Raw genomic sequence first — 26,817 nt, forward strand, 5'->3', positions numbered from 1 at the left:
ACGAGGAGGGTGATGGGGTTAGACAGATGTGGGGGAACAAGGACTGATGAGAAGGCACCCACTCAGCTGGCGCAGTGGCTATTAATTTCATCGACACGGATTGAGCGACGAGCTCCGGCAGCAGAAAAGCTGTGCTCACCGTCTGGAACGATGGACTCCGACATTCCGGGGGGGCAGCAATACACCAACTTGGCGTGTCCACAACAAAGTCCAGAGGACCGAAGACGCGATTGGAAGGAGATCCACTGCGTCACGTGAGCCAATTAGGTAATTACATAATTACAGTAAATTATTTATTTTGCATGTCCCGCCAGCCCGTGTTTGTCGACAGCCTCGAAGACGGTGGATGTCTCAGCAATCCAACACTGCAAAGCCTTCGCTCCAGGGGGTCAAAATCAAAGCTAGAAAGGGTGCAGTCAAAGCTCAGGCAAAGCACGAACCAGCGGGCACGTCTCTTTCTACTCAAATCTCTTGTCTATCTTACCCCCGTTATCAGTCTTCAGAGATCAACTATATAAACACCTCGAAACCGTCGACAACCACGACTTCGAGGCCATCACTAATAAACTTCTCCAGGCAGGCCCCTCCCTCGATTACTTGAAGTATGCAGAAGCCCTCTTCGAAATCATCCTCGCTGGCGGTCTCATCCAGCCAGGCGGCTCTTATGTCGATGACGGTGCACCCATGTCTCCTTTCTCCATCTTACAGGCAAAGCACCCTGCATCAGTCGACGACCTAAAGAATTATGTTCAGGTCCTCAATAAACTCATTAGAAGGCATGTCCATCTTGCCAGGCGACGCTCATTCTTGCTCAACGACTTCAGATACAAGTATCTTCAGAAACCTCTCGAAGAGCAGTCACTCCCCACCCTGCTCCAGTACATAAACAGATGGGCTCCTGACCAGCGCGACAAGTTTTCCGTGACAGTCGGCCTCCTCATATCTCAGGGCATTGTTAGTGCGACTTGTCTGCAAACACTGAGTAAAGACCACCTGGTCAAGAATGGTACTTTTAACCCCTCGTGTTTATCACGTTCGCCCCATTAACATACTCAGACACATCTATAACTGTACTCGCAATCATATTCCGCGCCTATCTGGCAGACCAATCTATGGAACACCTTGCCACGTCTTTGAGACGTGGCAACATCAAGGACCTTCTCATCTTCTTCCCGCCCAATCGTAGAGACGGCAAGATTCTTGACAACTTCTTCCGCAAGGAGAATATTCCTCAAGTAGCCGATTGGTACACCAAGAGACAACAAGCCCTCGCCAAAGAGATCATCGTGTCGGAGCTTAAAGACCTCTGTGCACAGGACGATTCTGCTGAAACCGTGTGTATGGGTCAACTACGGTACCCGTCGTACTGCTCACACGGATTACACGTACCAGATAATCTCTTCCGTGCAGAGCAAATTAGAAGAGAATCCGCTGCCAGATACTGAGCTTATACAATGCCTGTGGCAGGGTCTCATGGCTACCGTCGACTGGAGTGCCCGCTCAGACCAGATCGAAGGTCTTGCGCTCCGCGAAATTGGGGTGCGCCCAATGATGTGATGTCACCCAATGAACATTTTGCTCACGATGCGCAGAAATTTGCACCTGTCCTTGAGGCTTTCAGCAAGAGTCCAAAAGTTGAGGTCGCGTTGATCAACGCGGTGCAAGTACACTGTTACGATGACACGCGGATAATGAAAGCGTTCGTCCCGATACTCAAGGTAAACAACTCATTCTTCGCATCTTCTCAGAATTGAAACAGTTGAGTGCGTATTAGGTTCTGTACAACAAGGACTGTGTTTCAGACCAGGCTATCATTTACTGGCATCAGAAGGGCTCCAAGCCTCAAGGAAGACAACACTTCTTGAAGGCTGCCGAAGCCCTTGTCAAGGTATATACCGTTTACGCACTCTGCTTTCAGCGTCACTCAACATGTGCTTCGTGGCCCAGTTCCTCCAAGAACAGGAAGACAGTGGAGATGAGGAATGATAGGCTCCAGATAATCATGTGGTTTTAGGCAATGTAGTGGACTCTTTTCCCTTCCTCTTCAGCCCGCTTTAGCACATTTAATTGTACTTCTGAGGATGACCGATGAAGTCTGAACGAATTCATGATATCTTGCGTTTTCTACCCTCGGAAGTATATTTCACATGACGCTACATCGTACCCATAATATCGATACCCAAGAATAGATGCGGACACCCTGCAGGAGGGCTTCTGCGAGGCAACTAAACGACGTGAAAATAAGAGATCGTACATAACAGTCAGTTAAGGAGTAAACAAAGATACATGATTTTCGCAACCAATCATGTGGGCATCTGGACGATCAAAACAGACCAGCAAAGATGGAAGTGAAAACAATTTCATCACCAGGCTTCAGGCACAGGAACAAGTTCCCCAAACCACCCGTCCGTGTCACTTATAGTCAGAAAGATACCGTCCGATCCGTTTACCGGAAGGCCAAGGTCATCAAGGCTCTTGAAGCGCCACAGGGCGGAGTAAGAAAAAGGAAAGCGGGAAAATCGGAAGAGCGACGGACCTGTTCTTGCAACCATAACGGAATCGCGGTAGGTTTTGATGAGCCGAAATCATTCCCTTGATGCGTGAGACGCAGTTCCTCTGCTGTCAACGACGGCATAACGCTTTGCGAAATCTGCGGATCAACGCATGGTGCAGCAGGCATGCCATCTGGGACGGGTGGAGGCATGTTGTGAGTAGCTGGAATCATTCCCAGTTTGCGGCGGAGGTTCGTGAGCATGATGCGTAAAGGGAGTGCGTAACTGGCCAGGAAGATGTTGAGTATTGTATGCTGTAATATTTAAAGCAAACTCAAACCGCTCTGCTGCAACACCAGATAATAGCTGAGCTAACTGTTCGACTTGTCCTATGATTGCGGCTAAATCCACCTCGGAATGGAAGAGACTGGCCACCTTCAACAGGAAAAGACCAGAAAATGCGAGCATGATGAGAATGTCGTGTACTGCATATCGAAGAGCAGCTCTAGTAGGCCAGTGAATTTACGCATGGCGTAAGGTAGTTCAAAATCACGCACCTATACTCGGCTGAATCTAAAAAGACCGATAAGCAATTGAAAGCCGCATCTTTGGCCTGAAAAGCCAACTCTCGCTGCTCAAAAGACATCTTGTCCCATGACACACCGCGCAACGCAACGCAGACGAGCCACAACTTGGCATAATGAAGCTCACTCACAAGAATCTTGCGAATCAGAGATTCCTCATCCATCGCCTGGCCTGTGAGACGCATGAGCCGCGGCAGTATCAACGATGCAAATACGTACGGTGGAGCTCGTCACAGTCGGCAAACCATTTGTCAAGGGCAGCATTGGCCCTTCGGATGAAGGCAAGTGTGTTGTGATTGATATGTCCATTGAGAGTTGCAAGCGTCTCGTATATCTGAGCTAGAAAGAAACATCAGCCATTCACCCCAAGTCACCACGCTGTTCACGTACTCTTTTGACCGATAAGCTCAACCATTGATATAAGTCGGATGTCCGTCGGGGACGCCATGCGATGTGTCAGGAGAATACGACAGTGTTTAATAGAACTCTCGTCTCGCAAGAGAATAGGCCTGCCAGTCCCCAAGCTCATTCTATTTGAATTCGTGAGCACACGAGCATCACTCCTGACAAAAAAAGACGCACTGATGATCGAACCAATAAAGGCATAACCAAATTCGTGCCGCAACAACTGCGTAGCATTGAGTATCAATTATCAAACAGGAAAAGTGCAGTATACCAAGGTCTCTCTCTTCCTCGTCCGATCTTTTCTTGCCACTATCGTCGTTAAGCTTGTCAAGGGCACGGTGTAAGCCAAGGTCTAGGGCTATGCGCATCGCATGGCCGCTCGGAAGCCAGCCATTGGTGCTCCAAGCAGCAAGTAACAACATCCCTAGGATGAAAATACGACGTAAAGCGCATGGGCAGTTGTGCCTAAGGTGGAAGCTCACCTATTACGGCTTCCTTTCTAACGACAGGACAGAAAAGGGACGACCTTGCGATACCCTGTGCTTCCTCCAAACACTTGTAAAAAGTAGGAGGCAGCGGTCCATTTCCGCTCTTGACTTTCGACGAGATTGCGAGGATAGAATCAAAGGTCCAAGGAGTACGTTCCATGAGACTTTCGAAGGTATCGTAACTCGGATCGAATAATGGGATGAACAAATGACAACCTGTAAAAAAGCTGGAAGCGATGAGTGCGAACGCGAAAACAGATGCGTCTTCAAGACCTACATGCTGAAGAGTTGTCTTGCCTCGTCTTCCGAGACCAATCCCTAATCAAGGGACATGAATGAGGCTAACATCTACCAGAACAAATGAGAACCTTACTTTTTCGACGACATGAGGGAAAGCATTTCGGGGAATAGGCTCAGGCCGCGGTCGCTTTTTCACTCTGAAGTTGTATTCAGTACCACCCTGATTTCGATGTGGAACAACTAACGTTGGTGAAGCAGCACACGGGGCTGCCGCTGCTTCTGCAGCAGCATTGGCAAGGCCCTGGAGAGCCTCGATAGGTGTACCAATGGTAGCGCGTGGCAGTGTACCCTCGGATTCATCATCGGATGACGAAATGGTGCTGGGTACGATGCCATAGGTGGCATATTTATGTGGCTAAATCCATTAATTCCCTTCTCAAACAATCCGGGAATAAATTCAACACACTGGGGGAGCAAAACCTGGGAGTGGAGGAAACCTACACGTGCATGAAATGTTGTGTCGAGACAGAAAAGCATGTGCACATACTGGCTACGCTGCTGGTAGCTGAGGTTGCCCTCGCGACTAGGTCCTGCGTCGACAGACTGCTGATAGGCCTGGTGTTGTTGCTGGTTGTTGGGTTGTTGAATGGCGGATAAAATGCGGTCCAATGAGGACTGCATTCCAATCATCTGGCTTTGCATAACCTGCAGTTGGAACACGTTAGACACATACGGACAGACAGCCCGAAATACCGCACCAAATACTGCCCTTCGAGACGGGTCAAACGCCTGTTGCACACGCTATAGCACTGTACGAAATATGGATGGAATGGCTGGACATACTCGACGCTCGCAGTGGGCAATGGCTGGATAGCTTTCTTCTCCGGCTTCTCGAATATACAGGGTGTATTGTTCTGTCTACATCGACGGCAGGGGGGCTACATGTCATATACAAAGTGGTCCCCGGGCCGGGCGGGTCATCGGGCCATGATTGAAATATTGAGCACCACCGGGTGACATGTTGAAAATATGTCTGCCTCACCTCGCCTTCGCATCTGTTTTTACCCTTTCTGCATGCGGTGCAAGCTCGTGCACCTCGTTTTGGAATGTGCGTAGATGACGGCTGCGGGGAGACTGGGGAGAGCCCTTGTTGTGGAGATCCCTCCACAGGAATCGGGTTCTGGGAGACAAGCTGTGGTTGGGTCATCCCATTTGCATTGGGAATGCTGCTTGTTCGACGCCGTTTTGAGGGAACATCTGGGTGGTTGGAGGTCATGGTGGTTAAGGACGAAGACATAGCAAGCAAGTGCTGGGGAATGATATCCCTACGTGTATATCATCAAGCTTTCTGGCCGCGACGACTCTCTGCACTGTCACTTATACATACTTCTACGCCGTGCTACCAAGTCTTGTCCGCGACGTGTGAAGAACGATGTTTCCACGAAAACTGTTCATAGTCTAGTACTTGGTGCTACTCTCACTAGGATATTTAAGATAATAGAGCGATAGCTCTTGGCTAATAAACGGATGAACTCGGAGAGGGGCGGTGCAAGTTAGGTAATGAAGGGGGCCGGCGCAAAGTACGTGCAACGCTGCTGGTAAGTGCTAGCATTAGACAAGGAATTGCAGATGCACAGCGAAGCCGAACAAGTTTATTATGACCAGCCCGACGATTTCCCACTAACATGTAGTGTTCTCAAGGTCACGGAGGGGAGCTAAGATAATAATACTGCACAGACAAAGTACGCACACCTTCTACGCCAGAACTACTCGACCAACATACTTAATCTTCCCATCCGTCTGAAATGGTCGACTCCAGCCTTTGCTGGACGTTGTTACGATAACAGAAACATGCCTATATATGTTGTAGTTCATACATCATGACTCATGAAACCCACCGTTTGATGTCCGGGTGTTTGTCATAGGGTCGTGCTCCGATCCTCTCGATGTCAGAGCTCGTGCTTGCACCCGATGCCATGTGGAAATCGTTGATGTGCATAACCTATTCCCCCCCAATTCCATCATTCATTTGACACAGACAGTAACGAGGATACGTATCAACGAGGCGCAATTAGTCCACTAACTTTATAAACTTCTAGCTACAACAATTAGTTCTAGCTTGGAGGCGTCGTGGGGTAGAGTTCTGGGTGCATGCGAGAGCGCGGGGGAAAGGATGCCTATCGACGATGCATGATGCGCCACTACCTGTCCGAACTTCTACCTACGAAGCCGTACGTTATAAGGTGTCGTGGGGGTGAGTATTGAGCGCGGTAAACAAGGTGCCTGCCATGCAAAGCGGCCTTATTCTGGTAAGTGTAGTGTAGCGAATATCTAGAGGGCAGGCATAGGAACGCCAGTAGAAAACAGGTCTGCGAGTGAACCTGTAGTTGAAATGGCCATGTTAATTACTGCCTCGATGCGACTCTTCAGCATTTCATCGACAGAGACAACAGCCTAAAACTACATATTAGTACACTTCCACCTCATCCCGCGGCGATACATACCACCCGGTTGGCGTCAACATAAACGGTAGCCTCATCACAACGAATAGTGAAGTTGGGGCTTGCGTTCTGCTCTGCGTCGGTACCTACATCTAATGTCACTTGCCCAAAATGAGCTTCGAGGAACCAGAAAACGTGTCTCATCCAATTATTAGGCGTCTTTGCGTGAGGATGGGTGCAGCGTGTTGACAGGGCAGTCACTGGAGGAAAAATATCTCAGTTTACTAGCGCACCGATCATGAAAGTTGCACTTACGCTGGAGAGATGCGGGGCTTCGATCGACACCAGCAACTAGTGCCATCGCCGAATCCGCTACCATGTCATTGCTTGCACTTGATTCCCATTCAATGGTCATCTCGTTCTCGGAAGCATGCTTAACGTCGACCACGTCCATAATCTAGAAAAAAAAGGGATGTTCTGGAATTGCGCTTCAATTGGTGAAGAAAACGTACCCGCAGGGTAAGCCGACCGTCTTGATCTATTCTTTCTGAAACAGTCCCGAACATGCCCCCAAGATGCCACCCTACCAAGTCCCAGCTGGCAGATACCGCGAGTGTCTGCCGCTGTTTCACAGTGCACGTCGAAAGTCCGGTGAACGGACGGAGGTCCTGCGCATCAAGGAGCATGTGCGTGTTGTTCCTAGAAACGAGCAATCCGGAGATGATGTCACCCTCCAGTGGGTGCTGAGCTGCCAAGGTTCCGACCGCCTGATGCGCATGTGAGGGAAGGGAAGAATCAATGACTACGGAAGCTACCCGACCTTTGCCACATGTTTTTGGGAAAACGACAACTGAAGCTCCACGAGGTTCTGAGGTGTATGGATGTTAATGTCCTTCCCTTTATTCTTGTATCGAGCTTTCATAGCAGCGCATAGACGATCCATGACATTCTTTTCTCCGTGCACTAATACCTGGCGACAGGACCACCATTAACAGAGCAGATTTGACTGTGTTAGCAAGACTAACGCTTACAATGTGATCGGGATCGACAAGTTCAATGAACTCTGCATTTTGAGTATAGTCAACATGGGCGCTGAAGGGTACGTAGTCGACAGAGAGCTTGCACGGTATAGGTGTCCCCTTGAGCGAGACGATTTGCTCAGGCTCGGTTTGAATGTCCTATGAGAGTCAAAGCGATCATGAGGCACACCGTTGCGGTATCAAGGAATGAGGGAAAGAATGGATGTATTTCGTTACAATTACCACAACAGACAGGCAAACAGAACATTTCCCGCAGTACCGACCACTCACCCTAGCCATCGTACCCTCTACAGAAAAACCCGTGATGATAATACCGTTGCGAGGATCAGGTGCCCACAGTTCAAGTAACTCTCGGCTTGCACCAACGTGCACGAAACCTGGAGTTGCAAGGACAACGCACGGGGGACCCTCAACTAATTTGCGCTCCCATCCCCGTTCTCTTGAAATGCTCGTGACGTGCCTGTAAGTGAAATCAGTTTCCCACCACACGTAAAAGCATGCCAAGAAAGCACTTGAACACGAAAGGATTGTCCCGTCTTGCAAACCTCGAGCGGATGTTCTCGTTCATGGCGTGGATATGCGTTTGGTAAACTGCCATACATTTCCTAGCCAAACTTGAGGCGTAATAAACAGGCACGTCGTGCAACTCCGGGTGGTCGGACCAGTACTCATCAAGAACGAGCAACAGTTCCTGGGCCGTGCCGAGCGCGAAAACAGGTAATAGTGCGTGACCGCCGCGACTAACGATCGTGCGAACGAGGTCCGTCAACCGGTGTTCTTTGTCCTGCCCATGTTCAAGAGTTTGGACACCGAAGGTACTTTCTACGATCAGGACGTCAGGTCGGATGGGTGGAACTTCTGCCCTGACGAGATGGCGGTCCTCCGCACGGGAATAATCTCCCGTATACAGAATCTTGAGTCCGACGATGTCGATCAAGAACATGCAGGCACCTAATACATGGCCCGCGTGATAGGGTATGAAAGAGACTCCCTCGCAGGGCGAGACGCGCTCATGTACGGAGACAGGAATGATGGATTCAAGGGATACGGAGACATCCCGGGGCGTGAATAAAGCGTCTGTCGAAGTACTAGTAAGGGTAACGAGACCATAAAAGTCAGATGAAGTAGTCCAAGTGGCTCAAAGTCCGACCTGGTGCGAAGATAATCTTGCATCATGAACTTGTGCAAAGTCTTTGTGGGGTGAGTCATATAGACCTTTCCCTTTCCCTCCCTGAAGTTGGTCTCGTGGCACAGTAGAAGGGTGTTGTTCATTCATGAAATCGGATTCAGACGTACCTTCTCAGTGATATATGTCAGGGCGCCTGCATGATCGAGGTGGAAACTGCAGTGGGTGTGCCCCATGATCAGCATGCAGGGATTCAAGGAAGAACGTACTGTGTTACAAGAATTGCATCAACTGTACTCCAGTCGAGTTCATCGATGAATGGGAGCGATGCGATGCCCTGGTGGGCTGGATGAATACCTACGTCGCACACGACTGTCTTGCCTCTGTGTCTGAGCACACAGCAGGATCTCCCGACCTCTTGGCCAGCGCCAAGGAGAGTAATCCGCAGTGCATCTCTCTGCATTTATGAATATGTAGTATTCAAAGTGAATCCAAATGTGACAAGTCTACAGAGTCAAGGTCAACTCAAGCCGTTTGCAACTTTGTATAAGGCGGCAATTGCCGCGACGCGTATGCCTCGAAGACGCGTCAGTCACTGACAATTAGTACATCCATCTTAACCGTCCTCCGTCTGAAGCAATCATGGTCAGTCTTGAGATCGACGTCGTTGGCAGATATAAACTGATTGAATTCGCAGGCAAGGAGATACGACAGTGCGTATTCAAGTCTTATGATGGCGTCTGACGATGAGACATTGTAATCGAATAGGTCGTACAACTATATTTTCTCCTGAAGGTGCATTCAATATCACTTCTCAGTCATATCATTCATTCAGGTGGTATCTACAGGTCGATTATACCAGAGTATGTACGTCTATCATGGACCGAATTACCTCGTACCCATATCACCACAGTCGAATATGCTATGGAGGCTATCTCCCATGCAGGCACCGTACTCGGCGTACTCGCCAAGGATGGTGTCGTGCTCGCAGCGGAGAAACGTGTAACGGGTAAGTTACTCGACCTGTCCGGTGCGAAAGTGGGAGGTGGATATGGTGGTAGTGGTGAGAAGATGTTCTTGCTCAATTCGTGCGTTGATCACTCTCGCTCTCGACTGTGTGAACATCTTTTTTTATGACGTGACAATGGATCGTGGACGGCAGAAACGTGATCGGCGGCGTGGCAGGTATCACCTCCGACGCTAACTCTCTGGTGAATTATGCACGGACGGTTGCCCAGCAGCACCTACTCCAGTATAACGATGACATCCCCGTCGAAGTCCTTGCACAGAGGCTCTGCGATCTCAAACAAGGGTATACTCAATACGGTGGTATGTCTGACTCAATCATTCATCAAGTTCGGGTGGAACCCATTCCTTGCTCATAACTTTAGGTCTTCGACCATTTGGTGTCTCCATTCTGTATGCGGGTTACGATCCACACTATCAGTTCCAGCTCTATCACTCCGACCCTTCGGGCAACTATTCCGGATGGAAAGCAACTTGCATCGGCGCGAACAATGGAACGGCACAGAGCCTCCTCAAGCAAGAGTACAAAGACGACATTAGCGTCGAACAGGCGATCAGCCTCGTATTGAGGGTTATGAGCAAGACGATGGACAGCCCCACACTTGGGAGCGAAAAATGTAAGTCGTGGACGTGGCGCCAGCGCGGTTTGCTGTGAGTAAGAGCGGTTACTGACCGCTTCTTGTGTCAGTGGAATTTGCGGTGTTGACGTACGACGAGACTGCGAAGCAGCCCAAGGCCAAGATATACAGACCCTCGGAGATTGATGCTTTACTTGTTGCAGAGGGTCTGGCGAAGAAGGATGACGATGCGGAAATGAAATCGTAGATGTGACATTCATGTATCTCTTGCGTTTTTTTCTGATCTGCATATCTCTCAATGCGTGTATTTTCTCAAGTGTGCATAAGTTGGTATTGCATCACACCCCAGACTACAGGGGATGGCCTTATGAAGTTGATACTAATGCAAGAAGAAAATGGTGCATGAAAGTTCTCTGTCCGTACACCATGTACACTGCGCTAGATTGCAAGCCTAATGACACGCCATGCTCTTTCCGCCGGCATTGTCAAGTTCGACGTATTGATCGAAAACGTAGTGCCCGATCGCAGCACCGGCGACGACCGCAATGATAAGGTAGGCCTGCAAGGGGTGTGCGAGTGTGAACGAACAGCGGAATACGCGACCAGCCAATTCGCACATACGTTATACGTCATGAAGACCAACATGAGGAAGAACGAGAGGAACACGGAGGCGCCGTACAGAGCGGCTCTCAGCACCCGCAAATGTGCTGGTATACTGACCCTGTTGAAAAGAGACGGCTATGTCAGAGCAGCGTTGTTGGTCCATGAGAGACTTGCCTACCGGTCGGCATTCCTAATCCTCCTCCCATTCAGCAACCCCACCACCTCATCCGAACTGGCGCCCCTCTCAGGCGTGCTCCTGCCACTGGCACTAATGGGGCTCGCTGCCCTCTTCCCCTTCCCGAGTGTCGAGACGATACGTCTGTTGACAGACCGCTGGAAGACGCGGAGGTACTCGTACAAGACGCCAAGGAGGAGGATAGCAACGACAGAGCCGACAAACTGGGTGTGGGTGTGGATGTGCCAGGACCGGAAGACGACGCAGGTGTTGATGATCTGGGTGTTCCAGAGCATGTGCATTGCACACTTGGCAGGCATTTGGTGATCGCCGTGGTTCATGGTGTTGTGTATATCGAGACGAGTGAAGATGACCCAGACAGCTCTACTGGTACAGTACAACCAGGTGGCAGTGCCACTGTATCTACAGATGGATAGCTCTGAGAACATGCTTGCATCTGCTCCTCCGTCGAGGATTCGATAGACACAGTTATCACACCAGGCTCGTCCTCTGGGCTTTCCAGCGTATTCAGCTGACTCTCGAGCATCTGTGCTTTCATGAAATGACCCTCCCGTTTTTGCATGCGGTCCATGAGCACTTCCTTGCTCCCTTTCAGGAACACAAACAACGTCGTGGGGACTGCGGTGACTGCGTCCAACTCCGGCGATGGATCCTCGCAAGGAGATGTATTTGATGTAGATGAACGAGTTAGCCCACGCAGGACATCGCGATACGTCTTCTTGAGCGCCGAGCAAGCAACGATGACACCTGGTCGGCGCCACTCTTCCGGCATACCCTCTTCCTCAAACTTGGCCGACATCGCCCCTTTTGTCTCAGGTTGATCACCCGGCTCAAAGTCTGTGCTCACCGGTGCGCCGAGCTGATCGAGGATATGTTTGACAGCGGTTTGGCGAATTCGGTACAGCCACGGTCTGCGGTCCCCGTCTGTGAGGGCCTCGCCACGGGACATCTTGGCGATGTTTGAAGGGGGGTGGAGATCATCGCCGTCTACGAATGGCAGCCTGAGCCTGTTGGAGAGGGCAACTCCGAGCGTGGATTTTCCTGTCCCTGATACCCCCTGTCATAGACACGGAATCACGAGCATGGGTTGAGTGGGAGATAGCAAGACAGATGGAACTAACTTACCATCACCACAAGGAATATTGCACGATTGATGGCATCTCGATCTCGCTCCGTGTGACTGACGCACTGCATGTCGGTTGACAAGAAAGGATGGGAATGCATTGGTGCTACAACACGCCCCAATGCTATTACAACGTATCTCTATATATCCGGGCATGAACCTGACAAACAACAAAATGACGGTATATGGGAAACACTCGATACAAGAGAAATGGATGTCAATATTACTGTAGTGGATCAGAAGGGTGATTTATATCTGTAAATCGATGTTGGCGAAAAGGAACCCGTCCTACCCATTTAGTCGAAAATGGACAATCCATGCCAGAGAAGAAGAAAGAAATCAGTAGTCAACCAATGGTCCGGTCAGGCGACCGAGCCTGTGGAGGGGTCGAAAAATCTATCGCATTGTATGCTGGAGGTGGAGCTTCATATGCCGCATCATCTATGCCCGGCTGGCCGTCTTGGTTTCCAAGCACCCGTCGGTGATGCGCCCGACTTACATTTCGCATCCAATCAATGAGCTCGCGGGGATCCTTTTCGTCCCGCGGAGGCTGCTCAACCTGCCTTCCCTCACCCTCACCACCATGGCCCGCTGTAGCGGGTCGCCGCGTCTGCCTTATTCGTGGTGGTGGTTGAGGTGGCGTCACATGAGACTGGGACTGTACATGTCGGTGAACCACCGTGGCTGCCGACCGTGCAACAGCATCCGGCGTAGGCGGCAGCATTCGCTGCGACGATAACCGCCTCTCTGTAGTCGGAGGCGTCTGATGTTGACGTGAGGATGGCGTGGCGGGAACAGTCGGTAACTGTCGTCTCCTCGCGCTTGTCGAGGGTGACACGGAAGAGTAGCGTGTGTCAGGGTCGTCCAAAAGTGCTGTTGTCCTTACTCGCATGCCGTCCTCGCTCGGCTTCTGCCGTCGTTCAGTCATCGGCGTTCCAGGTGAAAGCCGTGGAGACGACCTTGACCGGTGAAGCCACGGCTGCATCGACGGAGGTGGATGAAATGCCGAAGGTGGATTCGGCAACTCTCGCCTTGCGCTCGTCCGTGGAGATAATGATGACCGGGGTGAGAATGGGACGTGTTCTGATGAAGGTATGGGTGATACTGGTGTGGGCGAGAAAGATTGCGGGGAAGCGGCACATCGTCGGTCGGCGATGATGCGGGTACCAAGCCGATCAGACTCATCAAATGACGAGGCATCATAGAATCCCGTGGATGGGGTCGACGAGGGCGTCGCAGGAGAGTACGCGGAGTCAGACGAGATGCTGGCACTGTCGCAGGCCGTCCGCGGTCGTGGCGGAAGGCCGAGGCTGTCGGCGCTACGAGGGCGCAGGGAGGGATAGAGTGGTTCGCCGTAGACGATCTTGCGCCACTGTTGGAGAGACGTCGAAAGGTTGACAGGCTCGCCGTGATCTGCATCGGGCTTGTCTGCTGCGGGTGGCTTGAGAGAAGGATAGAGGGGCTCGCCGTACATGATTTTCCGCCACTGACGTTCAGAGGCGGGTGCTCTGAGAGAAGTGGACCTAGAAGATAGACATGCAGTTGAGGAGGTGGCATCTGAAATAGGGCGACGAGCCAGTATCATCCAATCCTCAGGTTCAGTGACGAGTAGCAAAGCAGTAACGAAGAGATGGTCGAGGAAGGAGAGGGATATACCCGCATGATCAAGCTGCGGAACCGAGTCGTCGGTATTCCCTAGGTTCTCAAATACTCTGAGTCTCGGTTCTGTGACATCGTCAAAGGACTCGAGCGTTGCAACAGGGCTTTTACAAGTTGCCGTCACACACTTTAGAGGGACAATAAGACTATTGACGCGCAGTTGGTTCCTGGTATCGAACATACCTGGTACGAGTTTCCAGAACGCTTCCATTTGAGGGCATGGGGATGGTACGGGACGTAAAACTTGCGCGAGCTATGAGTAACAGTCAGAATCCTCTGTGTTGCAAGGACGGGGGTAGCTGGGACCTGGCGGGTACAGATACATACCTTACTAGGGAACAATATTTGAGGAAACTGGCAGTATCCTTCCAAGTGGAATTTCCGCTCATCTGGATGCGAGCGCCATGGGTATTGTCCTTGCATTTTCCCTTGAGAGGGAGTTCTCTTGGCCAGCGGATGTCAGCAATCTTTGCTGAGCCGTCCCAGGGATCTGAACGCCAGATGGTTGTGGAGGAAGCGACTGTTTCCACGGAGTAGAGGGGTTTGTCGGAGTTGGCGTCCGTAGCGACTGCGTTGAGGAACGAGGGGGAGGAGAGACTGAGGAGAAGGAGAGGACGTCGTTTGCTGTGACGAGAGTTCATGGTGAGGTCGGTAATCTGGAGCCGATGGAGATACGGGAAGATACTGGATGAGTTTGATGTTGACGCGGATGCTGTGGAGGGCCCAGGAACGGGGGGGAGAGACTCGGGTTGGAGTGGGGGAAAAGAGAGTCTCTGGACTGGGGGGGGCATGAAGGGCTCAAGAGGCGAAACAGACGCCGGCGGTTGCATGATGTCAGGTTGTAGTCGGGTGGAGAGAAGAGAACAAGACTCGATGCGACAGAGATGGGCGCGTCTCGCTTACGACCACGCTCAACTCAGCTTAGCACATGTCACTGCTACGATCATCATGTATCCCTTATCCCTTATACTCTCTCTGCGCAGTGCTCGCCCACACCCGTCCTCACAAGCTGACGGCGACGACCAGCTGTATATCGTCATCACTCCCCCCCGGATTATGAATCACGCCGAGAACATCCTCCGTTTTCAAATCTCCGCTTCAAATCCGGCCATCCCGCATCAAATATACCCAAACACCGCCTACGCGTCTCTTCTGCTCGTTCGCGAAATAACATAAAAATAAAAATACACATGTCATCTCAAGCTGGGTAAGCAGCTCGTTTCATTGTTCTCCAAAGTGGTCCTTAATGATGCTCGTTCGATAGTTCAACGAGCAATAAGCCTGCCAGCAAGGGTGCCTCCCCGCGCAAAGGCAAGGGGAAGCAAGAACCCGTCGCTTCAGAGGACGCGCCCATGGATGTAGAACAAAAGGATGTCGATGATGATGACGAGGACGAAGAGGTATGCAACACGAATACCCGCTCGCGGTCGCTTCTAAGCCCCCTTTGTCATTAGGACAGCGACGAAGAAATGGAAGGAGAGGAAGAGCTGGATGAAGACGAAGAAGAGGACATGGACGCGATTGATCCGAGTGAGATCAGGGCCCGACGCACACGTGGCATCAAGGTCGACTATACATCTCCTGAGGCCCTCGCCAAGGCTGGACTCCGACCAACTGATCTCGAACAGGACACGGACGACGAGTAGATGAAAGAACAATTATTGTTGAACTTTTGAAGCTTCAGAATGGGACTCTGCTTTGTACTTGAACCCTCCCTCTAGACTCGTCACCAACACAGCTTTCTGCACGGGTGACAATACCCACTTCCCCCGTGTCCTTGGAAGCTGTATTTCAGGCACTGCAACGGGAACTGTGTTATTTGTATGTACAGGACGGGACCCCAAATTCGAGTAACTATGTAGATGGTGCCAAGGTCTTTCTGATCCGAGGGTGCTTGGGATACTAAGGATAAGGCAAAACGGGCTGCGGCCGAGTATGACGCCGCCAGAGATGAGGTGCTCTGACGAATCCAAGGCAAAAATAGCACGACTTAGTATACGCTCGTCTCCCTTCTCATAATAAATTGTTACGATGGGTCAACCTGTTTACATTCACACCCCTATAACAGCTGATTGTGCAGCCGTATCTGGAGTCGGAGTGTAAACCACAATGGGGAGGACCAGCGGAGTCACTATGACTGGTATCGGAACGCCATAGACGGATTATCTATACAATATCGAATATTCTAAGTCTGCTTTGCAGAATACTGGCAGAGTCTATGGGGTGGGCGGTAATGAGGTTAGAAGACGCAATCCTGAGGTACTCGTTTTGGGGTAGTTTGGTCAACAAAAGAACGTTAAATGGCCTTCCCAGTGTAAAAAGTAGCTGCTCTTCAATCGTGGCGTGAACGTTAGTGAATGGACCAAGAAGATGCCGCGAGTGCCAGGGACGAGCAAGCAGCAAAGCACCTTGTGATATTGTCACATCTTCTAGCTTGCTTGGCAGTGCGACCTCGAGTGGTCCTCAGCCCAGATGCTAGGATTTTGTACGTGTAATTCCGGGTCGACGGATTTACCCTCCGCTGAATTGCTGTAACACGGTAAGCGATGCATGGCAGGATAAGGCGGTGACTGAGAAATCGGGGAGGTAGGGAGTTGGCAAGTGAACGAAATAGCATCCGTAGTGTTGTGGATGACGACCCGGCCTGCTCGGGTTGTTCCGTATGTATCATCGCTGCGTGTTCTTCTGCGATAGGTTGGGGTGGAGGCAAAGGTAGCATTCGATACGAGGTGATGTAGGCAGGGAAACAGCTATGAAACGATGACGCCTCTCCGACCCAATCCAGAACCGAGATATCCCCAGACTGCGAAATGATTTCGGAGAGGAGGCGGCCAAGCGCGTTCTCAGCAGATTCGCCATACAGAACGGGCAGGTGGAGATTAAAGATCCCGAACAGTGAGTAGGCAATATCTTCAGGCCGGGTGGTAGCACGCAATGAGGCCCATTGGAGTCTCGAACGTGCATCATCCATACCTGGAGAAAAATTGGTGAGGAACCGGGACTCTATTCCGGTTGCTCTTTCCAGCTCTTCCAACACGGCGATATCAGCTTTATGGTTCGAAGACGTGACGTTCTTATAAAGTGACCAGGCTTGAGTATAGAATAATATGTTTCGGGAAGCCAGTAGTTCTTGCAAGGTCCACCCACGTCGAAACCACTCGCTGTTCGCGAATGAACCGGTATCCGGAATATCAGAGAGGTACACGATAGTCAGGGAAGACTGTCGGTACCACGCGAACATCGACCCTATAGCCTCTTGCAACTCGGCGCTACTATCTCTGTCTATGCAGCAAGTGTCGCTCCATGCCCACAGGTAACCCCGCTCGCAGGCAACAAGACAAAAGGCTTGGAGCTTTCCAAGGCCCCCGACTGTTGACATGCCATATATCGGGTGGCCCTCGACATCGCGCAGTGATGGCTCGCCTGTACTCCAGCGGTGAGAAAACATGACGTACTGAAAGTATCTCGAGATATTAATACGGATGAGTTTCATTTGCTGAGCCGGGTCGCACGCCGCACACGAAGACAGCAGTTGACTGTACTGTTGACTGCTCATGAAATGGGATACTTGGGCATCCCTGTTGCACAGGATACCAGTATGTGTGTGCAGCAGCCTGGTCGGCATAGTTTTGAGGGTTTCAAATGCAACATCGCGGACGGCTTGCCTAATGTCAAAGAGGGTAACACCTGAGTCATCGGAAGGTGTCGTGGCAACTTGTGAGCTGATCTTCAATTGGATGCAAGCCGTAAGACAGCGCAGAGCTACGTCGTAATCAGGATCCCCAGGTACGAGTAGCTGTAGGGCTTCTTGCTCAAGTGCAATAGCCTCGTCCAGATCAGCTGCTACAGGTTGTTGACGAAACCGGTCTGCTAGACTCTGTGCAAGGTCATGGAGGGACAAGGCGCGACTGGGATGGTCGGTCGGGCGGAATTGCAGTACATATCGGTATAATGTGACGGCCTCTTCCAAATCAACAATGGCGTGCTGATTGCGAGATCTGTCCCGAAAGTAATTCGCTAGAGCACCGAGGTTGTCTACCACGCAACTACGGAGGACAGGTTCGCCTGACTTTGACCGTTGTGCCAGCCGCTGAACTCGCTCTCCTATAAAAAGAGCGAGATGTTTGAGGGAGACAGCGTAATCAGGGTGTCCTGGTAGCCTAAGCTCCAAAGCATATGTTGTGAGACAGATAGCCTCGTCCAAGTCAGTCAACGCAGCCTGCTTCTGAAACCTATCCCAGAGGTGTAGTGAAAGCTCGAAGAGTGAGGAGGGAACATCAGCAAGGCTTTGTGACCGCCCCCGACGAAGAGAATTTGCTCTGTGTAACCTGGGCATGTCAGCTCGTTTCTGGAACTTCCTCCAGAGGACACAAGCGAGATTGTAAAGAACTACGCCACGGTGGGGATGCCCTGGTGGAAGGATCTCAAGTGCTGCACGTCTGAGAGAGAGAGCTTCTTCCAAGTCCGCAACTACTCCCTGGTTGTCATATCTATTTGAAAGACAAAGAGCAAGTTGATGAAGCGAGTAAGACCAACAAGAATGTCCGGAGGGACATAGCTTCAATGTTTCGCGGAGCAGTTCAATTGCCTCCTCCAAGTCGTCCTTCGTAGCTTGTCTCTGGAACCTCCTCCTAAGGTTGCAAGCGAGATTGTTGAGAGATACGCCACGATCGGGGTGCCCTGGTGGGCGGAGCTCTAGTACTACACGTCCAAGCATGACAGCTTCATCTAAGTCGGCAGCGACCCCCTGGTTGTCATATCTGGCTGAGAGACAGAGAGCAAGTTCGTGGAATGAAAATGCCCGATGAAGATTTCCAGAAGGACGTTCCAAAGCTGCACGAAGCAGTTCAACCGCCTCATCCAAATCGTGCATTGAAGCTTGTTTCTGAAACCTCCTCCTCAGGAGATGGGCGAGATTGTTGAGAGATATCAAGCGATCGGGATGGCCTAACGGACGGAGCTCCAATGCTGCACGTCCGAGAGTGATGGCTTCCTCCAAGTCGGCAGCCACCCCCTGATTGTCATATCTACTCGAAAGACAGATGGCAAGTTGGTGGAGTGATGAAGATCGACGAGGATGTCCAGATGGACGTAGCTCCAAAGTTGCACGATGCAGCTTAATTGCTACCTCTAAGTCACAGATCCCAGCCTGTTTCACAAATCTCCTCCTGAGGTTGCAAGCGAGGTTGTGGAAAGATACACCATGATCAGGATGCTCTGGTAGATGGAGCTCTAGTGCTGCAAGTCCAAGTGTAATCGCTTCTTCCAAATCCCCGACTACCCCCTGAGTGTCATATCTATTCGAAAGACAGAGTGCCATTTCGTGGAATGAAAACGCCCGGTGAAGATTTCCAGAGGGATGCAGTTCCAAAGCTGCACGAAGCAGCTCAATTGCCTCATCCAAATCATTTATCGAAGATTGTTTCTGGAACCTCCTCCTCAGGAGATGAGCGAGATTGTTGAGGGAAACGATGCGGTCAGGGTGCCCTAATGGACGGAGCTCTAATGCTGCACGTCCGAGGATGACAGCTTCTTCCAAATCAGCAACTCCCCCCTGTTTGTCATAGTTGTTCGAGAAACAGAGAGCAAGCTGGTGGAGCGATGAAGACCGATAGGGATGTCCGGAAGGACGCAGTTCCAAAGCTGCACGGAGCAGTTCAATTGCTTCTTCCAAGTCGTGGATTGCAGTCTGTTTTACGAACCTCGTCCTGAGGTCGCAAGCAAGATTGTGGAGGGATACACAGCGATCGGGATGCCCTGGTGGACAGAGCTCTAATGCTGCACGTCCAAGCGTGATGGCTTCTTCTAAGTCGTCGATTGCCCCCTGATTCTCATATCTATTCGAAAGACAGACTGCGAGATTGTTGAGAGACAAGGACCGATTATCCACGTCATTCCCGATTGGTGGGAGCTCCAAAGCCTCACGGAGTAAAGTGATTGCTTCGTCCAAGTCCTCAATTCCTCCCTCTTGTTTGAATCTGTTGTAAAGGGCGTCCGCTAGGTCGGTAAGGGCATCAAACCGACCATCTTGTCCAGGAGGAAAGCGTTTCAAGTCTACTCGCTTTAGGGAAACCTCATTTCTCAAATCCATGGAATGCCGTTGCAATAGTTCGTGCCTTCAGGCCGGGTTCGGTGATGCGTTGCAATAAGCCAGGAATGGTATAACCATGTGTTACCCCTGGAGACGAGAAACAAAGGGGGCAAACAATCTGGAATGTTAGCATGGTCAGGGAAACAGCGTGAAAGAACCCCACCGTGTAAAGAGCAGACGATCTTGAAGTTCCGCGACGGGGAGAGAAACGGGTGGATGAAACTACATTGATCGGGTCAATGTACGTAACGCAACGATGGACTAAATAGGGACCCCACCGATTGAGATGGTAGAGGTGCAAAGCAGTTGGAGGGACTGGAGAGATTTAGTTGTTTAAGCTACACGGTACTTGAAGAACTGTGGAGGGGCTCACCGATAACCCAACGGTTGGTGGACGTTGGTAGGAGAGATAGAGCCCAGTGGGATGCTGTAGGAGCATGAGATTACCGCCCACGCACTACAGCAAGTTTTTTTTTTTTTTCGCATGTCAGATAGACTTCTTAATCAGCTCCCCTTGACTCGAGGACTCCAAGTATTGTTATCGACTGACAACCAGTTTGATGACGTCGGCCGTGAGACTGCTTGGCTGGAGTTCCTGGTCTTCACGTAACGCTCCCCAGGGTTGATCCCCCATCAGCGAACACGCAGAGTCCATGCCGCTCAATGACTTCTCTTGATTTCGTTGCTGGCAAGTAATGTTGCCATCGGTGCGAGCTCACTTCGATTCGAAAATTTGAGGCGCAACGAAGTTTTCAGCCCACTTAAAGGCTGACCAAAGCGACACGGAGTGAAGATACTTCAACCTAACAGCAATGCAATCGGATGAGATATTTGCTGACCTCGGTCCTCAGTTTGTTACACTTCGACTTCGTCTAGTTCGCGGCAGCTCGCTGACCTTGTGTTCCTGGTTGAGTGCACACATAAGCGCTGAAATGATTTGCTCCAACTTAGCTCAGCACTGTCGACGTGCAGGACCAGGATGTATTCACTATCCAAGCCTATACACACCTATACAGAAAAACCCAGCACTAGAGACGAAGAGGAAGGACCCAACGAAACCGACCACACCAAATGCAAGAACGGGTTCCAAGCGCTCACCACACAAGCCAACCCGTTCATTTCGTCAGACCCATACGGGGAGAAACAAACGTGTGAAGCGTGGTGGGAGACAGCATTGGAGCCTGGCGTGCTAGTGGGTGGAAGGGTTCAGTGGGCGAGGAAAGTGGTGGATAATGGTGGGTGAGGGTAACCTGAAGGGTGGTACAAGATGTTGGATGTGAAGGGGGATCCTGGTATCTGATCAAAAAGGAGAAACCAGACCATAGGCATCATAGAAAAGAGCTCCGCAACAATAGACGTGATAGAGTATGGGAATAGATAGACAGATGATGCGAGAAAAATAGAGTCCAATGGAGAGGCATGGGGGGGCCTATCGCTAAATGAGTCTAAGACGAAAGGTTGATGTCGACGTCCTGCGTTGCTGGTAACATCCCTAGCAGCTTCTCCATCTCCACGTCTGCTTGGGCCTGTTGCGCCCAATCGAAGTCGTCTATCCCAATGCTACCAAGTCCAAGTCCCGGGCTGCTTCTCAAGGGGACGCACTCGCTGGAGTTTAACATCTGCGAGCCATGCGTCTCTTCTGACGCAGTGCCAACACTCGGTAGAGGGTTAGCAGCAAAAGGCGGCGACGCGATGATCTCCGCGAGCAGACGCGCGATGACGGCATCTGAGGTGGCCTCGTCTTCTGGCTGTTTCGAGTTAAACGATGGTCCATCGCGGAGGTGAGAAAGGGTACGTACCTCGGTCGTACTACTGATGCACGTTTGGATGTCCTCGCCCATCCTGTCGTTAACCGAGGGCTGCCCACCCGCTGCAGGGCTACCGCTGGAACATTAGCAGTGGTCGCCACCCGTGCCAGGTGGCGAGTGGGCGCCTCGATCGACAAGGAAAGGTTGAGAGGACTCTTGGGAGAGCCAAGGAATGACGGGCTAGACGGATTGGGAGAGAATGCTAGACTAAAGGGTAGGTCCAGAGAATCGCTTTCGAAGGTGATTGGGCTGTCTGCTATGGTGGAATGTGTGGGTGCAGGAGAAAGCGGAAGGGAAGCATGTAGTGACAAGAGGGACGACGTTTCGGGAGGGGAGGTAGAGTGGACGGGGGAGCTGTCCGTGACTGGGTTGGCGGAAGAAGCCGAACTGTCGAGGACGTCGGTGGAGGGCAGAGGTTTGCCCTGGGCTGCGAGGGCACGGACGACGGCTTCGTAGCCCCTTTCGAGGGAGCGTATACGTTCTCGAAGTTCCTGATTTTCCCGTTCGCGCTGTTCCTCTGCGCGCCTACGTGAGAGTTCCCGTTCGTACTCGACGTCGGGATCGGAGGGGGCTGGGCTGGTAGCTGGGAGGCCTGCGCGCAGACGACGGTTTTCCTCCTCGAGTTCAGCGACTCTGCGTTCGAGGTAGGTGTAGTGGGCTTTGCGACGGTCGCGGGAGTTCTGTGCGGCGATGCGGTTGCGGTGGGCACGGGCCTCCTTGCGCTCCTCTGGGGTCAGGGTGGAGCGGGGGCGTTTTCTGGGAGGCTCGCTAGGACGACATGGCAGAGACGGGGAGGGACAGGGACGAGGGGTCGACAAAGTGGGACGACATTAGAGAGTGCTACCAGCGCATTGTTGTTTGTCGAGGGGACACGTCGACACTTTATACGCCAAAAAAGGACCAAAACAATTGGACCACAAAGGGCGTGTTTGTGTGTGTTTGTGTTCCGTTGCAATTGTCATATCCTCCTCCGAATTTCGTGTTTTTCTCCGTCTCCAACAATGTCGGTCGCCGAAGCTGCCTCGGAGTCTCTCAGGCCGATCCTGCTCCGCTCCAGCACTCCAGGCAAGTCAGAGTTGATGTCGTCTGTCCTAGCCTCGTCCTTACCTTCTTTTCAGCCCCCAACGAGAAAGGTTCGCCGTCGCTCATGCACCCGTTCGAATATCGTTGACAACCTCGCATCCCAGTCCTGCTCTACCTCGAGGGTCTGCGCGAATCTCAGACTTTGGCTTCCCCTATCTCAAGTGGCTTGCCGCCCCTCACTTCCCCATTTGCAAAGCACAGTGCCATCGACGACGATCTGCAGTCCAACATCCAGGACGGTCGCAAAACTGAACTCTCCACGGATCATCGTTCAGAACTCGTGAGTTTCATCTCCGACAGCGGTTCTTCCCCGCCTTGAATCCTGCCATCCAGCATGAGCCTGGACCCCACGATCCCCCTGGTCCCCGTTACGAGTCCTTCGACTCGGGTCCCTCCTTTGGCAACTTTGGCCCCTTGCCAGACAACGCCAGCCATAACGGGGAACCTCCCTGGCAGAAATCGTGGGAGGTGCGCCACCCGGTGATCTCCTCTCCGTGATCCTACCTCTGACGCTCTCCCTCTACGCCTTAGCAACGCACCCACGGCACTCCTATGACCGGCGCTAGAGTCCCCCTCCCCACGTCAGTGGCTTCCCCGCTCACTGCTCCCCTTGCCATCAATGTAGAACCCCCTTCCAGCACAAGCGGATCCAAATCTCAACATAAAATTCCTCGTTCCCAAGTCAGCAGTTCAAAGCCACAAAAGTCTGTCATCTCCGCTGTCGAGAGCGAGTCGCGTGAGACCGTCACCGTCCGAACCGTACGTCCGTCCTTCATCCCCTGTTTCTGATCATTTCTGAAATCAGAAACAGAGAGCCCACAGCAAGACGCGCAGCACCGCACCAGAAGATACCCCAATGTCTCCTTCCCGTCGTTCCCGCGCTGGCTCCAAATCGCGCACCGGAACCGAATACCCTCCCCTTCCTCCCAGCACCTTCCTCAGTCCATCAGGGCGTACCGCTCACCTTCCCACTTCTCCCCGTTCACATCGCCGCGCTCCCAGTATATCTCCCTCGGATTCACCCAGTCAGGCACCTTTCAAGGCGCAAGCTCGCCTGGAAAAGGAACGGGAACACGCCCAGTCCACCGCCAGCGCCGCTCCCGATGCGGAGGCTGCGGCTTCGCGGCGTGGCCCGACCAGTGCAGCGGCAGGCTCACCCGTATCGCCATCGCATCAGAGCCGTCCATTCTCTCCCTATCGCTGCGCGCCAACAAATGACGACCTATTTGCTGGTGCTGCCCAACTTCAGGCAATCTCACAGGTAGCTTCGCAGGTGAACGGTGGAGGAAGCAAACTATCACATGTATCGCACAAATCACACAAGTCACATCGGTCCCAACACCCCACCAACTCACGTTCACCACGCTCTCACGTCGAGGAGGAGGGCGCAACTACCCCCACACCTTCCCGACCTCATTCGCCCAACTCTCTTGATGCAGAAGAGGAACGCCTTGTCGCTCAAACTCTAGCAGCTCGCGGCGCAGGAAATCGAACCTCCTATGCCCCGAGTACACTAGAGCCCGAGATCGTCAACTCCCATTTCCACGACATGGATCTTTGTATTCTTCTTCACCAAATGGACGATCAACATACCCATGAAATAGTGAAGAAAGCTCTTCGGAAAGCAGTTCGACAGAGGGTCAAGAAACTTGGTATGAAATACGACAACGAGGTATGCTAATCCACAACGCAGCCTGCAAAGCGATTTTGACAATTAGTCCTGCAGTCTATCAGAAAGTACCGCAAATCATTCCACGATCATGACCCTGACGTCCATCTCGACGCGGACTATGAACCTCCCCATTCAGTATGCGTGTTGAAATGCTCTCCGGTCGTTCGTTAACTGACCACCCTTTGTAGCGAGAACCCCCCGAGTGGGCCAAAGAGCTCATTAATGGCATGATCCGAGTGCAGGAACGGCTCGACGTTTTGAGCCCTCAGTCACTCAGTGCCTCAATGCCTCCCCGTAGTACGCATTCATACGCGGAGTCTTCGGATTCCCGCCGGCAAGTAGGAGGCGAGGGTACGGAATACACAGAGGGCGTCGATCAGTACGGACAGACCCCGCGAACTCAAACTGTGAATATCAACACACAGGTCACCGGAACTATGGCGGAGTCGATGTATCGGAATGGCACGGAACTCATAGGTACGACCTCTCTTTGGTATGGCGCCAGTTTGGTTTTCGACACCAATGTTACAGACGACGAGTATGGCGACACCGAGGAGGTCACCCAGCGATTCGCGGCTACCACCCTCACTGAGGCACGGGGCGTCAGTGAGTTCATGAACGCTGATCGTGATGATTCCCCTGGCCAGCAATTCCTGGAAGAAGAATTGTATAAGCTGCGGGTCAAGCCGGGCGGTAGCCAATCTGGGGTCACGCACAAAACGTGGGAAGTGGCCAGAGACGATGTGGACGAATACGAGGAAGGTCACGGCGCGTTCACCGAGTCAGGTCTTCCTGAAATTCCAGACGGGGGTAATTACACTGACCGACGCCCAATCTCACCACCCTTGCCTCCTCTTCCTCAAGAAGGCAGTCGAGGGGCCAACTCACAAGTCTGGAATCCGGCAGGGGATGGTTTCCAAGATCTTTCACCTCCCCCCTGGCAACGTATTCACCAACGCCTCCTCACCTGGGCGATCATTTGGCCCATGAGCGAACTCGATGCAGCGCTTGGCAGTACTACTCGTGGACACCAAGTTGACGAGGTTGCTTTGAGCATTTGGTCGACGCAAACATACAAGCGCTACGTGAGAAGTCGCATGACTGATGTTCCTGGTGGCAAAGTGGACAGGTTGTTCGTACCTCCCAATATAGCTGATGCCATCAGTACTGCTGTTTTCAACGGACGGCATGGAGACGCGTCTGCGATGCTGAAAGACCTCTGGATTCCATTCGGCTTCGACGCCTGCACCCCGCTTAATCGTTGTCCTGGCCAAGCACCGTTCAGACGCGAATCATTGGGTGGTGCACAGGTATGGTTGTATGTAGAGTGAAATGATGACGCTTAGATTGACAACGTTTCCCAGATTCTCGCTTCCTGATGGTGCATTGACAACATATGACTCTTACCCTGAACGGACTCTTCCCGACGGACGGGTAAGCATTGAGATGTTGCGACGTTTCTCGTGCTGACCACAGTGGTATATGACAGCCGCTGGGTTGGTGGTTCGCTATTAGACTCGCGTGGGCGGAAGCTATCTATGCAAACCCCGATCACCTGATGCAAAAGATGGTTCGGTTACATCGCCCTATGCAACTGAACATCGATAACTCGGTAGCCGCTGCTGGGATCTGGCGGAACGTGCTGATGGGATCTCGCGCAGAGCGAAGTCTGGACCTGGAACGACTACGCGACCTCATCAATACCGAAGTGAGAAACTTGAGACAGCGAAAGTTGCAAGGCAAGTTATCGATAAGTTCGCCGAAGGCACATTACGACGACATGTGACAACAACATTTGCGGTTTAAGATATAAGATATAGTGGAGAGATGGGATTTTCTGACCACGGGTTGGTCGGAAGTTTTAGTGCTAATCTTTTTTTCCCCCATGTTTGTATGACCGGAACACTTTACTTACTTACAGTAACATTGTGCTTAGGAATCTTTGTCCTCTCTTTTCTTACTGTACTGACATACGATGACCCGGCTCAAAGAGTTGACTTGTATGCACATGACATCATTACCATGTCAAGCCTGTGAGTTCGGATTGAATAGATACCTTAAACATGTCGAGCGTGTTATCAGGATGCTGCTCCCAACTGTCGTATCTTTTCCGTTACGAAACTGATACAATGGTTTTCTGTTGTCCTAGGTGGCAGAGGTGG

General features: G+C 51.7%; 13 protein-coding genes across 13 annotated transcripts; 4 read left to right on the top strand and 9 right to left on the bottom strand.

The window, feature by feature from the left end:
• Positions 1 to 314: 314 nt before the first annotated feature.
• Positions 315 to 2,164, top strand: F5J12DRAFT_194174 (uncharacterized protein). Its single transcript, XM_051738348.1, has 8 exons — positions 315 to 446; positions 497 to 776; positions 825 to 1,006; positions 1,057 to 1,334; positions 1,393 to 1,539; positions 1,593 to 1,718; positions 1,775 to 1,888; positions 1,948 to 2,164. Exons 1-8 carry the CDS (start codon positions 347 to 349, stop codon positions 1,984 to 1,986), a joined length of 1,266 nt encoding a protein of 421 aa, XP_051605004.1. The 5' UTR covers positions 315 to 346; the 3' UTR covers positions 1,987 to 2,164.
• On the bottom strand, positions 1,942 to 5,506 carry F5J12DRAFT_946248 (uncharacterized protein; the record flags this gene model as incomplete). The annotated part of the gene is made up of 17 exons (XM_051749745.1): positions 1,942 to 2,474; positions 2,537 to 2,777; positions 2,833 to 2,997; positions 3,050 to 3,248; positions 3,296 to 3,415; positions 3,467 to 3,606; positions 3,659 to 3,704; positions 3,753 to 3,905; positions 3,964 to 4,196; positions 4,247 to 4,287; positions 4,343 to 4,406; positions 4,455 to 4,624; positions 4,676 to 4,706; positions 4,757 to 4,914; positions 4,968 to 4,998; positions 5,053 to 5,147; positions 5,252 to 5,506. The coding sequence occupies 17 exons, from the start codon at positions 5,504 to 5,506 to the stop codon at positions 2,364 to 2,366; spliced, it is 2,253 nt and encodes a 750-aa protein (XP_051605005.1). The 3' UTR covers positions 1,942 to 2,363.
• Positions 5,507 to 6,398: 892 nt separating this feature from the next.
• F5J12DRAFT_798135 (beta-lactamase-like protein) lies at positions 6,399 to 9,357 on the bottom strand. Its single transcript, XM_051744204.1, has 11 exons — positions 9,086 to 9,357; positions 8,987 to 9,032; positions 8,841 to 8,932; positions 8,203 to 8,778; positions 7,961 to 8,150; positions 7,682 to 7,828; positions 7,471 to 7,620; positions 7,163 to 7,417; positions 6,966 to 7,107; positions 6,714 to 6,910; positions 6,399 to 6,663 (listed from the first exon to the last, which is right to left on the bottom strand). Exons 1-11 carry the CDS (start codon positions 9,277 to 9,279, stop codon positions 6,541 to 6,543), a joined length of 2,112 nt encoding a protein of 703 aa, XP_051605006.1. The 5' UTR covers positions 9,280 to 9,357; the 3' UTR covers positions 6,399 to 6,540.
• Positions 9,358 to 9,383: 26 nt separating this feature from the next.
• Positions 9,384 to 10,771, top strand: F5J12DRAFT_194331 (N-terminal nucleophile aminohydrolase). Its single transcript, XM_051738349.1, has 8 exons — positions 9,384 to 9,461; positions 9,514 to 9,529; positions 9,585 to 9,611; positions 9,665 to 9,679; positions 9,730 to 9,904; positions 9,979 to 10,145; positions 10,208 to 10,459; positions 10,531 to 10,771. Exons 1-8 carry the CDS (start codon positions 9,459 to 9,461, stop codon positions 10,665 to 10,667), a joined length of 792 nt encoding a protein of 263 aa, XP_051605007.1. The 5' UTR covers positions 9,384 to 9,458; the 3' UTR covers positions 10,668 to 10,771.
• A 100-nt stretch (positions 10,772 to 10,871) lies between these two features.
• On the bottom strand, positions 10,872 to 11,539 carry F5J12DRAFT_712308 (copper transporter; the record flags this gene model as incomplete). Its single annotated transcript, XM_051740753.1, has 3 exons — positions 10,872 to 10,979; positions 11,042 to 11,141; positions 11,202 to 11,539. 3 exons carry the CDS (start codon positions 11,537 to 11,539, stop codon positions 10,872 to 10,874), a joined length of 546 nt encoding a protein of 181 aa, XP_051605008.1.
• Positions 11,540 to 11,649: 110 nt separating this feature from the next.
• F5J12DRAFT_699184 (P-loop containing nucleoside triphosphate hydrolase protein) lies at positions 11,650 to 12,371 on the bottom strand (the record flags this gene model as incomplete). Its single annotated transcript, XM_051740478.1, has 2 exons — positions 11,650 to 12,276; positions 12,345 to 12,371. Coding segments are annotated over 2 exons (654 nt in total), but the record flags the coding sequence as incomplete, so codon positions are not given.
• A 194-nt stretch (positions 12,372 to 12,565) lies between these two features.
• F5J12DRAFT_194420 (uncharacterized protein) lies at positions 12,566 to 15,150 on the bottom strand. Its single transcript, XM_051738350.1, has 3 exons — positions 14,329 to 15,150; positions 14,185 to 14,254; positions 12,566 to 14,128 (listed from the first exon to the last, which is right to left on the bottom strand). The coding sequence occupies exons 1-3, from the start codon at positions 14,829 to 14,831 to the stop codon at positions 12,689 to 12,691; spliced, it is 2,013 nt and encodes a 670-aa protein (XP_051605010.1). The 5' UTR covers positions 14,832 to 15,150; the 3' UTR covers positions 12,566 to 12,688.
• A 35-nt stretch (positions 15,151 to 15,185) lies between these two features.
• Positions 15,186 to 16,074, top strand: F5J12DRAFT_798162 (uncharacterized protein). Its single transcript, XM_051744205.1, has one exon. It carries the CDS (start codon positions 15,471 to 15,473, stop codon positions 15,645 to 15,647), a length of 177 nt encoding a protein of 58 aa, XP_051605011.1. The 5' UTR covers positions 15,186 to 15,470; the 3' UTR covers positions 15,648 to 16,074.
• On the bottom strand, positions 16,075 to 16,890 carry F5J12DRAFT_798163 (uncharacterized protein). Its single transcript, XM_051744206.1, has 2 exons — positions 16,453 to 16,890; positions 16,075 to 16,430 (listed from the first exon to the last, which is right to left on the bottom strand). Exons 1-2 carry the CDS (start codon positions 16,718 to 16,720, stop codon positions 16,168 to 16,170), a joined length of 531 nt encoding a protein of 176 aa, XP_051605012.1. The 5' UTR covers positions 16,721 to 16,890; the 3' UTR covers positions 16,075 to 16,167.
• On the bottom strand, positions 16,778 to 17,458 carry F5J12DRAFT_698020 (uncharacterized protein; the record flags this gene model as incomplete). The annotated part of the gene is made up of 1 exon (XM_051740461.1): positions 16,778 to 17,458. A coding segment is annotated over one exon (681 nt), but the record flags the coding sequence as incomplete, so codon positions are not given.
• Positions 17,459 to 18,373: 915 nt separating this feature from the next.
• On the bottom strand, positions 18,374 to 20,092 carry F5J12DRAFT_712373 (TPR-like protein; the record flags this gene model as incomplete). Its single annotated transcript, XM_051740760.1, has 1 exon — positions 18,374 to 20,092. A coding segment is annotated over one exon (1,719 nt), but the record flags the coding sequence as incomplete, so codon positions are not given.
• A 1,327-nt stretch (positions 20,093 to 21,419) lies between these two features.
• F5J12DRAFT_946264 (uncharacterized protein) lies at positions 21,420 to 22,682 on the bottom strand (the record flags this gene model as incomplete). The annotated part of the gene is made up of 2 exons (XM_051749746.1): positions 21,420 to 21,840; positions 21,892 to 22,682. Coding segments are annotated over 2 exons (927 nt in total), but the record flags the coding sequence as incomplete, so codon positions are not given.
• A 219-nt stretch (positions 22,683 to 22,901) lies between these two features.
• Positions 22,902 to 26,441, top strand: F5J12DRAFT_887880 (uncharacterized protein; the record flags this gene model as incomplete). Its single annotated transcript, XM_051747216.1, has 10 exons — positions 22,902 to 22,969; positions 22,996 to 23,033; positions 23,088 to 23,263; positions 23,317 to 23,451; positions 23,515 to 23,742; positions 23,795 to 24,655; positions 24,710 to 24,790; positions 24,844 to 25,973; positions 26,020 to 26,089; positions 26,145 to 26,441. The coding sequence occupies 10 exons, from the start codon at positions 22,902 to 22,904 to the stop codon at positions 26,439 to 26,441; spliced, it is 3,084 nt and encodes a 1,027-aa protein (XP_051605016.1).
• Positions 26,442 to 26,817: the final 376 nt, after the last annotated feature.

The sequence above is a fragment of the Pisolithus orientalis genome (genome assembly GCF_024613125.1).
Source record: "Pisolithus orientalis strain OTSU chromosome Unknown F5J12scaffold_2, whole genome shotgun sequence".
Taxonomy (NCBI): domain Eukaryota; kingdom Fungi; phylum Basidiomycota; class Agaricomycetes; order Boletales; family Pisolithaceae; genus Pisolithus; species Pisolithus orientalis.